The 12,258-nt window shown below is 42.6% G+C and overlaps 1 protein-coding gene across 1 annotated transcript in view; it reads right to left on the bottom strand.

Annotated features, from left to right (window-relative positions):
• Positions 1-950: 950 nt before the first annotated feature.
• LOC122547981 (myelin-oligodendrocyte glycoprotein-like) overlaps positions 951-12,258 on the bottom strand; it is a 20,395-nt gene continuing 9,087 nt past the window's right edge. Inside the window, exon 2 of the mRNA XM_043686534.1 lies at positions 951-1,345. Coding sequence (XP_043542469.1) covers positions 951-1,345 — 395 coding nt within the window. The remainder of the gene's footprint in view (positions 1,346-12,258) is intronic.

The raw sequence follows: 12,258 nt of genomic DNA, 5'->3' as shown, positions 1-12,258 counted from the left end.
GGAGGGAGGGGATGGAACACACTGCTGTTACTGAGGGTCGGTGGGAGGGAGGGAGGGAGGATATGGAGGACTTTCAGGGACAGATTTACCTGCTGCCCTGTGTTATTTGAACCATGAATATAAACCACTCAGTTTCACTCAGCGTCACCAGCATTACCGACACCGTATTAGTGAAGGAGATCATTGTTGTTTTTCAGAATTTCATTGATTTTAGAAAGATTCTTGTAGACTAGAAAGTAGGGAGGGAGAGAAAGCATTTTGAAGTATAGACCTGTTAGTTTGATAGACCTGTCAGAAATCAGTCATGGGGCAAATAATATGATCTAATACAAAGGATGTGATAACCAAACACTGAAAATAATCAGAGGATTGGGTATTTACATGGATTTTCAAATTGGAAATATTTGACAATCCTGTTACAGATTATTCAGGATGTTAGTTGGAGCATTGATAAGGGAACATCAGTGGATGTAGTGTATTTGGATTTTCTGAAGGATTTTCATGATCCCCCAAAAGAACTTGAAACATTGGACAGTCCAAGTCGATAAAATTTAGTTTAGAATGGCATCATGGTTGACACAGACATGATGGGCTGGAGGGTGTGATCCTGTGTTGGACTGTGAGTCCTGATCAGAGAATCTCTACAGTGTGTAAACAGGTCTTTTGACCCAACAAGTCCACACCGACCCTCCGAAGAGTAACCCACCCAGACCCATTCCCCCACCCGATAAAATGTGGAGCTGGAAAAAGCACAGCAGGTCACACAGCGTCAGAGGAGCAGGAGAGTCAAAATTTCAGGTTGGAACCTTTAATCATTGGCACAGTTGCTCAGTAGTTAGCACTGCTGCCTCACAGCCCTCGGCCTACTCCTGTCTAATGTTCCAATGCCTGATTTCATATTGATATATGTTAAATTAATTTAAGTGTTGAATGCTAAAATGTTAAATAATTTAAACTGGGCTTTGAAAAGACGGAAATGTTACTGATCTGTACACACCTATGACATTCAGTCTGACTGCAGTTTCTTCAGAGTAGGTTCCGCTATCAATTAAACACCTGTATTTCCCTCCATCAAAAATTGTTGTGTTCTTTATTTGAAGAGATATGGCTCCTTTGGTGAGTTCATTTTTCAACAGTTCGGTCCTCCCTCTGTATTTCCTGTGCTGAGCAGCAGCATCATCTTCCCCATGGCTGTACACGTGAACTGGGGAATCAAGGCCAGATTTAAACCACTGCACCAACATGTTGCTGGCAGATATAGCTGGCAGAAGCTGACATTCCAACACAGCATCTTCACCCACAGTGGCTTCAATAGGTTCATCAGGTCCAACAACAAGGAATTGACCTAGTGAACAACAACAATACAACATAAAATTCTGTACTAATGTAATCCAAAGAACAAAATTACATTGAAAACAGCTGATTTTCAAAAAATATAAACTGTCCTACAATATAATTTTTGAAATAATTTTTGTTTGTTTAAAATGTGGCAGCCAACCCAATTAAGTTCCTCTGGGAATATCCACTATACAACAATAGAATTAAGGAGAATCCAAAGAGTTTTTTCCAAATACATTAAGGACAAAAGGGTAACTAGGGAGAGATTAGGGCCTCTCAAAGATCAGCAAGGTGGCCTTTGTGTGGAGCTGCAGAAAATGGAGGAGATACTAAATGGGTATTTGCATCAGTATTTACTGTGGAAAAGGATATGGAAGATATAGATTGCAGGGAAATAGATGGTGACATCTTGCAAAATGTCCATATTACAGAGGAGGACGTGCTGGATGTCTTGAAATGGTTAAAAGTGGATAAAGCCCCAGGACCTGATCAGGTGGACCTGAGAACTCTGTGAGAAGCTAGAGAAGTGATTGCTGGGCCTCTTGCTGAGATATTTGTATCATCGATAGTCACAGGTGAGGTGCCGGAAGACTGGAGGTTGGCGAACGTGGTGCCACTATTTAAGAAGGGTGGTAAGGACAAGTCAGGGAACTATAGACCGGTGAGCCTGACGTCGGTGATGAGCAAGAAATTTACATGGGCAATCTTTCTCCCATTGATCACACACTGAGTAAATTTTCTGGGGCAAATTGAGGATATTTCAGGAGCAGATCTGTCTACCACCCCTGTGTATTTTCAGCATTGGATCAGCTTGTAGCACTCGGCTCTAAAGTCAGATAAGGTTCAGATTTATATGTCATTCAAATGTCTTGATTACAGAATCCAGGTTGGCACATCCAGAGCAGTCAGCAGAGCATGATACTCTTAGAGGTGTCATCTTTCAGAGGAGATCTCAAACCATGCCTGCTCCCTGAGATGACATCAATAGATCCTTAGCTCAATTTGAACTCGACCTCAGATTACAACAGGATCTGGACCAGATGGGCCAATGGGCTGAGAAGTGGCAGATGGAGTTTAATTCAGATAAATGCAAGGTGCTGCATTTTGGGAAAGCAAATCTTAGCAGGACTTATACACTTAATGGTAAGGTCCTAGGAAGTGTTGCTGAACAAAGAGACCTTGGAGTGCAGGTTCATACCTCCTTGAAAGTGGAGTTGCAGGTAGATAGGGTAGTGAAGAAGGCATTTGGTATGCTTTCCTTTATTGGTCAGAGAATTGAGTACAGGAGTTGGGAGGTCATGTTGCGGCTGTACTGGACATTGCTTAGGCCACTGTTGGAATATTGCATGCAATTCTGGTCTCCTTCCTATCGCAAAGATGTTGTGAAACTTGAAAGGGTTCAGAAAAGATTTACAAGGATGTTGCCAGGATTGGAGGATTTGAGCTACAGGGAGATGCTGGGGCTGTCTTCCCTGGACCGTCGGAGGCTGATCGGTGACCTTATAGAGGTTTACAAAATTATGAGGGGCATGGATTGGTAAATAGGCAAAGTCTTTTCCCTGGGGTCGGGGAGTCCAGAACTAGAGGGCATAGGTTTAGGATGAGAGGGGAAAGATTTAAAAGAGACCTACGGTGCAACCTTTTCATGCAGAAAGTGTTTAGTGTATGGATTGAGCTGCCAGAGGAAGTTGTGGAGGCCAGTACAATTGCAACACTTAAAAGGCATTTAGATGGGTATATGAATAGAAAGGGTTTCGAGGGATATGGGCCGGGTGCGGGCAGGTGGCACTAGATTGGGTTGGGATATCTGGTCGGCATGGACGGGATGGACCGAAGGGTCTATTTCCATGCTGTACATCACTATGACTCTATGACTCTAAGTGAAACAAATAGCAAAGTTATAGTTTGGGCTGCCTGCTTAAAAATGTTTTGAGGGGTCTGGCCTTGTCCATAACAGATTGGGGGCTCTTTGTGGGATTTAAGCAGTGAGTGATAGGTGTGAGTGTCCTTTATTCCGGGTTTTGATTTGGTCAGGTAGACAGAGTTTGGGATGACAATGGCTCTTTCAGTCGCCAAGAGTTTTCTGGGGTTGGGAGAAGTGACCTTGGGGGTATTACAAAAGGTGGTTAAGGCCAAGCGGCTGGAATTGGTAGACAGGCTGGAGTAGAAACTACCTCCAGGAAGGATGAGGTGGTTACAGCAATAGCTCAGCATTTAGATTCACTGGAAAAACCATCTGTGGAGATGACAAAAAGTGTATGATAATTGAAACAGCTTGAGTTAGAGGCAAGAAAGAAGGAAAGGGCAGTAGAAATGAAACAATTTACATTACGATTAAAAACAGAAGAGAAAGAAAAAGAACAAAGGGCTTTCATGGAAGAGAAAGAAAAAGAGTTTGAACTTGAGAAAATTACACTGAGAAAGGAAGGTCAGCTTAAAAGGATGGAGATGAGGCTGAAGGGAAGTTGAGTGAGGGAGTAGGGTGAACTCATGTGGAAGTGCAGAGAAATAAAACAGTATGGGTAGCAGCTGAAGTGGCTGATGACTATGAGTTGATCCATAAAACACAGTTTGGCTTTCAGAATTAATTTCAGTCCATGAGGTATAGGAATTGGGACAAAGAGAAATTCTCACGTGTAAAGGGAAAGGTAGATCTCAGTGAAGATCAAAAGGATAACTTACCACAGGGTAAAAAGGAAATCCTTGAAGGGGACAGTGAAGGTATAAAGCACTGGTATTTCCACTGCAATATAGTGGGCCACATGAAATCACAGTGTTGGTGGCCTCAGAAAAAGCCAGATGTAGGAGAATAGGTCAAGCCTGGGAGTTTTGTTGGACTGGTAACAGAAAGCACTGTGGAAGCTAGAAACCTGCCTCAGAGTGTACAAGCTGATCAGAGGGTGTTGAGGAGGAAGTGCCAGATCTACTTAAAAAAACATACCTGCAAAGGGAAAGCTTATTCACATTAGCCAGAAGTAACAGGTAACAGATTATGATATTTAGGGACACACGATCCTCTCAATCTGTGATGCTGAAGGATGAGGAGATATGTATTCCTGAAGGACAATTGCCAGAAAAGGTAGTAACAGGAATTGACAGTGAGACAAAAAGTGCTCAGTTATGTAAAGTGAGGCTAGAGTGTCCAGAGAACAAAGAACAAAAGAACAAAGAAAATTTACAGCCCAGGAACAGGCTGGTACGGAGGCTTCGACCCTCCTAGCCTGAGCCAATTCAAATGTACTGTCTAAACCTGTCACCCAATTCCTAAGCATCTGTATCCCTCTGCGCCCCACTTACTCATGCATCTGTCCAGACGCATCTTAAATGAATCTACCGTGCCTGCCTCTACCACCTCTGCTGGCGACGCGTTCCAAACGCCCACCACCCTCTGTGTGAAGTACTTACCGCATGTATCCCCCTTAAAGTTTCCACCTCTCACCTTGAAAGCGTGACCTCTAGTTATTGAATCCTTCACCCTGGGAAAAAGCTTGTCTCGATCCACGCTGTCTATAACCTTCATGACTTTGTAAATCTCAGTCAGGTCCCTCCACAATCTCCTTTTTCTAATGAAAACAAACCTAACCTACTCAACCTCCCTTCACAGCTAGCACCTTCCGTACCAGGCAACATCCTTGTAAACCTTCTCTGCACTCTCTCCAAAGCGTCCACATCCTTTTGGTAATGTGGCGACCAGAACTGTACACAGTATTCTAAATGCGGCTGAACCAATGTCTTGTACAATTTTAACATGACTTGCCAGCTCTTATACTCAATACCCCGTCCGATGAAGGCAAACATACTATATGCCTTCTTGACCACTGTATCCACCTATGCAGCAACCTTCAGGGTACAATGGATCTGCACTCCCAGATCTCTCTGCCCATCAACTTTTCCCAAGGCTCTCCTATTCATTGTATAATTCGCTCTGGAATTAGTCTTCTCTAAATGCATCACCTCACATTTGTCTGGATTGAAATCCATCTGCCACTTCTCTGCCCAACTCTCCAGTCTATCTATATTGTCCTGTATTCTCTGACAGTTCCTTATGCTTTCTGCTACTCCACCGATCTTTGTGTCATCTGCAAACTTGCTGATCAGACAAACAGTCCCTCCTCCAGATCATTTATGTATATTACAAACACCAGTGGCCCCAACACTGATCCCTGTGGAACACCACTGGTCACCTTTCTCCATTTTGAGAAACTCCCTTCAATTACTACTCTCTGTCTCCTGCTGCTCAACCAGCTCTTTATCCACCTCGATCAAACCCCCTGCACACCATGTGACTTCACTTTCTCCATTAGGTTTTCCATGGGGAACTTTATCAAACGCCTTACTAAAGTCCATGTATATGACATCAACTTGGTCACTTCCTCGAAGAAATCTATCAAGTTGGTAAGGCATGATCTTCCCCTCACAAAACCATGTTGCCTATCACTGATAAGCCCATTCTTATCTAAATATAAATAGATCTTATCCCTCAGCACCTTCCCCAGCAACTTTCCCACCACTGACGTCAGGTTCACTGGTCTGTAGTTACCCGGAACATCCCTACTACCCTTCTTGTACAGGGCGACAACATGAGCAACCTTCCAGTCCTCCAGCACTTCACCTGTATTTAAGGATGCCACAAAGATATCTGTCAGGGCCCCAGCTATTTCCTCTTTCACCTCCCTCAGCAAACTGGGATAGATCCCATTCGGTCCTGGGGATTTGTCCACCTTAATAACCTCTAGCCTACCCAACACACTTTCCCTACTTATGTCAATGCGATGCAGACTAATCAAACTGCTATCTCTAATCTCAAGATTTATCATGTTCCTCTCCTCAGTGAACACTGATGCAAAGTAATCATTCAGAATCTCACCCATTCTCTCAGGTTCGATACATAATCTTCCTTCATTATCCTTTAGAGGACCAATCCTTTCTCTAGTTACCCACTTGCTTCTTATATAAGAATAAAAGGCCTTGGGATTTTCCTTAATTCTGCTCACTAAAATTATTTCATGACCCCTTTTAGCTCACTTGATTCCTCGTTTAAGACTTGTCCTACTCTTCCGATATTCCTCCAGGGCCCATTTTGTTCTTAGCTGCTTAGACCTTATGTATGTTTCCCCTTTCCTCTTGGCTAGCCGTACAATTTCTTCTATCATCCACGGTTCATGAATTTTGCCCTTCCTATCCTATGCCTTCAACGGGACATGCCTATCCTGCACTACCGCTAACATATCTTTGAAAGCCTCCCACATCTCAAATCTGGACTTCCCTTCAAATAGCTGTGTCCAATCCACATTTCCCAGCTTTTGCCTAATTTTGATATAATTGGCCTTGGCTCAGTTTAGTACTCTTCCCTTAGAACCACTCTCATCTTCATCTACGAGTATTCTAAAATTTACAGAATTGTGGTCACTGTTCCCAAATAAATCCCCCACCACAACTTCTACCACCTGTCCTGGCTCATTCCCCAGTACCAGGTCCAATACGGCCTCTTCCCTCATTGGACTATTGACATACTGCTCTAGAAAACTCTCCTGGACGCTTCCAGAAGAGTGTAGAATTTGTGGTAGGAGTAATGGACAAACTCTCAGCTCCAGGAATACAATTTGTTCTTGCGAATGATATAGCTGATTCACCAGTGGGCATGCTGCTTACTCTAGTTGAAAAGCCAGTGGAGACGCAGGCAACTGAAGCAATGCAAGATATTTATCCAGGAATCTCCTCTGATTGTGTCGTAACAAGATCACAGCGTCACAAGCTGAAGCAGGAGAGGTCAAAGGGCACAGGTCAGGAAGCTGAAGTACATTAGCAGAGACTGTTTTCGATTAAATAAGTGGTTCAGAACAGGAGCAAATAGGTAAGCATGCAAGTATCTTTAGCTCTGACTCTGCTGAGCTCATTGAGTGATGGCAGAAAAGATGAAAATTTAAAGCAGTTGTGTAAAAAGGCATAGACCGTAAAGGAGGAAAAAATTAAGAACTGCAGGTGCTGGAGATATCAGAGTCAAGAGTGTGATGCTGGGAAAGCACAGCAGGTCAGGCAGCATCCGAGGAGCAGAAGAATCGATGTTTTGAGCATAAACTCTTCATCAAGAATCAAGAACTTTTGCTCGAAAGGTCGATTCTCCTGCTCCTCAGATGCTGCCTGACCTGCAGTGCATATACCATGAAATAGTCGGAATGTATCCCTGCAAGGTATTACCTGCAAAATGATCTCATAATGTGGAAATGGAGACCATCACATATACAAATAGATGAGAAATGGGCAGACATTCATCAGATTGTTTTGCCAGTGGGGTATAGAAAAGTATAGGAAGTGGTACATGAGTGGTGGCACCGGGACTCAGTGGTTAGCATTGAAACTCATAGTGCCAGGGACCTGGGTTCAATTCCCACCTCAGGTGACTGTCTGTGTGGAATTTGCACATTCTCCCTGCATCTGCGTGGGTTTCCTCCGGTTTCCTCCTACAGTCCAAAGATGTGCAGGTCAGGTGAATTGGCCATGCGAAATTGCACATAGGAGGGTGGAGTGGATAGGTGGGAAGGGGGATTGGCCGGTAGGACAGGTCATGAGGATGGTGCTGAGCTGGAATGTTGGAACTGGGGTGAATGGGGGATGGGGAAATGAGGAAACTGGTGCAGTCCACATTGATGCCATCGGGTTGAAGTGTTCGAAGGTGGAAAATGAGACGTTCTTTCTCCAGGCGTCGGGTGGTGAGGGAGTGGCAGTGGAGGAGGCCCAGGACCTGTATGTCCTCGGCAGAGTGGGAGGGGGAGTTGAAATGTTGGGCCATATGGTGGTGGGGTTGATACATGTCAGGTAACCAGAAAACCAGAGGCAGTAATAAAATGTGCACCTTTAAAACCTAATCAGCATTTGAGGAACCTTTTACAAGAGACTTGATTGATTGCGTAGGTCCCCTCCCTCAAACAGAAAGTGGGAATTAGTATTTATTAACAATAACGATGTCTCAACCAGAATTCCAGAGACCGTCCCATTATCACAGCTAAAGGATTGTAGAGGAATTAATCAATTTTTTTCCTTGATACTGACTACCAATGGAGATACAGTCAGATCAAGGATCAAACTTCACATCCAAACTATTCAAGGAAGTCATGGACAGATTCGGAATAAAACAATTCAAACTGACTGTGAACCATCCAGAATCACAGGGGGCGCTAGAGAGATGGCACCAAACATTAAAGACCATGTTGAGGGCTGATGGTCAGGATTATCCAGATGGTTGGGATAAGGGATTTCCATTTGTGCTTTTTATGATCAGAGATGCAGCAAATGAATCGACCAAATTCAGTCCATTTGAATTAGTTTTTAGGGCATGAAATAAGAGGACCGTTAAAATTGATTCAGGAGAAATTACTAAGTGAGAATTCAGAGACCACACATTTGGACTATGTGTCAAATTTTAGAGAATGATTAAAGAGAGCTGGGGAGTTTGCATAGACAGTATTTAAAAGTATCACAGCATGCAATGAAACAGGAAGCAGACAAGAAATCAAAAACTCACAATTTTGTCATTGGGGATAAGGTATTGGTGTTACTTCCAGTAACAGGTGAACACTGAAAAGCAAGGTTTAGTGGACCTTATCAAATCAAAAGGAAATTGAATGAAGTGAACTACTTGATAGGGATTTCAGACAGGAAGAAATCTCAGAGTGTGCCATGTGAATATGCTGAAAAGGTATTTTGACGGGGAAGGAAAGCAAGAGGAGAAGCTATTAATGATTACAACACTGAAGGAAGAACCAAGCTCAGAGGATTCTGAATTGGACATTCCTCAAATCAAATTGGACAATGAGGAAGTTGGCAAAAATTGAGAGATATTATTGAGTTATCTTCCTGAGGAAAATCGAAATGACCTGAAAGAGTTACTATTGTCACATGGGGAGATATACAGACATACACTGGGAAGTACTAACCTAATTGTGCATGATGTAGATTTGAAGATGCTGTTCCAATTAAGCAATGTCCTTATCGGCATAACCCTGTGAAGTTGGCACAGGTTCAGAAGGAGATTGAATGCATGCTCCAAGATCGAAATGAGTTACAGTGACTGGAGCTCACCCATAGTCATAGTGCCAAAACCAGATGTAACCCAGCGGTTATGTGTGGACTATCACAAAGTCAATGCAGTTACAAAGACTGATACATATCCAATTTCAAGGTTGGAGGACTGTGTCAAAAAGGTGGGACAAGCAATTCTCTATCCATTCTAATGTACTAACCCCAATACTATGGGCTCTTATCTCATGAACAGCCTTATGTGTGAAGGTATTGTTGTAGCAGACCATGACTCAGCTGAAAAGATGGCTGCCTGGGACTTTTTTCGATAATGCAACATGGCTGAAATGGTTTGACAGTTATACACAGCAGATTCTCACAGCTAGCCTTGTAGTCTCTGTACAGATATACTAGGTAAGGAGATTCTCTATCGAAAGAAACAATAGTGTTGTTAATCAGGTTTCTGTGAATATCTGATAGTATTTTTATCTGTTCAATTGTAGAATGAGAAGGGAAAATTAGCGTGTAAAGGTCATAACCTGCTGTTGCAAGTCAGAGGGACTGTTGTTTGATCTCTCAGGTTGAAGTGAGAAACGGGTTGTTCTCAATTTATCAGCTGTGTCACAGTAACTTTAAATTAGAGTTGATTTTAAAGACTTCATAACAATTGGTAGAAGTTAATGTATTTCCTAATCTGCCATACTAAAGTTAGTACAGAATTTAGAAGAGTTATTTGTGAAAAACAACTATTCAGGTTATTGGTAAATGATGCCTTGTAGTTGGCAAATGTCTGGGGAGGACTATAACTTCCAGAAGCACTGTAAGATTCCAAAGACATCTGGTAGACATCATGAGATTATGGGAGGACCTAGTGCTATCCATAGGTTGTCAATCATTGATTGCATGTTCACTGGATTGGATGTATAGATGAGGAAGACGTGGCAAACAATGACATCAATACTGCATAAAATTATTGTAACGCAAAGGGTATAAATGTTGTATTTCACTGGGGAACTCAGAGCATCATTGACCTCCGATTTCAGCTGGCTATTAACAGGGCAACTGTGCCCCATGTGAAGACCAAATTCAGGGTGGTCTCTGGCTTCTCCTACACATGGTAGTAGAACTCGAAATAAAAATGACTTGTGTGAAGGAACACGGGGTGTAAGAATCCTCAATAATCTATCTCCCTGCAACAGCTTTTGGAAATCCAAATATATCACATCCACTCTTTCCCCTTTATCTATTCTGCTTGTTATATCCTCAATGAATTTGAAGAAATTGGTCAGGTACGATTCCCCCTTCACGAAGCCATGCTAACTATGCTTGGTCATCTTATGTATTTCTAAATGTTTCACTATCACACTCTTCACAGTAGATTCTAACATTTTCTCAGTAACAAATGTTGAGCTAGCTGGCCAAAGTTACCACTTTCTGTCTCTCCTTTTTTGAATAAGGCTGTTAGATTTGCCGTCTTCCAATCTTCCAGAACTTTTCCAAGTCTAAGGATATTTGAAAGATTACTGCCAGTGTATCTTCAATCGCTGCAACTACTTTCTTTAATATCTTCAGTAACAGGCCTTCACTCCCTCGAGTTTCACTGGTACTTTTTCTCTGATGGTATTTTTGTGTTTATTTCCCATCTCCCCTCACTTTTGCCTCTTGATTATTCAGTATTCACCAGTTCTGAGCAAAGGTCACTGGACTTGAAACATGTTTTTATCCCCACAGATCAGCCAGACCTGCTGAGTTTCTCCAATTATTTGTATTTTTATTCACTTGGTTTTCCAGGGCATTTGTGAATGAGACAGATTTTTAAAGCATCAGCAATCATTTCATAGTCACCATTACTGAGTCTAACTTGAACTTTATCCGTTCTTGTGTAAGCGCCTTTGATCATTGGTGGGTCAGACAAAGTCACCACAATCCCAAAAGCTATTTCTTCCCAAGCTGCATGCAGCCACAGTTGCTACCTCAACACTCGTAACATTTTCCCAAAAAAATGTTAGTGACCTCGCCAATCCTGTCTACAGTGCCACTGTTTGGTTTATCAGACTTTTCACAGCAATATCATCCAGCCACCTCTGAGAATTCCCAGGATCAGGGTATTCCTGAATCTGGGTCATGTGTATTCACAACCCATCAACACGCCTGTGGAAGTATAACTGGTCCTGAGGATATCAGCAGACCCATGGAACAATACTCTCATTCAGCTTGGCAACGTATCAGGCAATACATTGATGACGTTTTAAATGTTTCTTAATTTCTTATCTGAAATATTCATTATCATTGACTGGAGAAAATAAAAACACATCCTGGACAATCTTGGAAAGAACTTTCTCTGCAGTAAAGCAGAGTGGATGCAGTGGGATAAAGTGTTGCACTTGGAAAGTACATGAGCTGCGGGACTGGAGTTTCAAAGATCACAGTTTGTGGGCGTAATGAAGCTACTGGGTTTTTCACAGAGTCTGAGATGACTGGCCATGATAACAACAGCCTTTCCTCACTCAATCTCTGAAGCACCTCATGAAACTGTGTGAGTTGAGAACCCACTGAAAGCCCACAGCACTGCAAGTGGAAGGTTCTCAGGAAGAGTTCAGAGCCACTTGTACTGTCTGCAGTTAAAAGCCAGAAGTAATGATTGGCTGAGAAAGAAATCCCAATGCTAACAGTGACTTTGACAACAGATCAGCATTTGGGACAATCTGTGAGTAATTCAGTTTTCAAAATTTAGCTGTATGTGGCCAAGAAAATACTCTGCAGAGTGTTCATATTTTTATCCCGACATTTAAATTAAACATTTATAGGATGTGAGCATTGCTGGCTGGGCCAGTATTTATGGTCCATCGCTAGTTGTCCTTGAGAAGGTGGTGGTGGTAGCGAGTTGCCTTCTTGAACCATGTC

The sequence above is a fragment of the Chiloscyllium plagiosum genome, unplaced genomic scaffold (assembly GCF_004010195.1).
Source record: "Chiloscyllium plagiosum isolate BGI_BamShark_2017 unplaced genomic scaffold, ASM401019v2 scaf_10829, whole genome shotgun sequence".
NCBI lineage: Eukaryota > Metazoa > Chordata > Chondrichthyes > Orectolobiformes > Hemiscylliidae > Chiloscyllium > Chiloscyllium plagiosum.
This window is presented reverse-complemented; position numbering and strand designations above follow the sequence as displayed.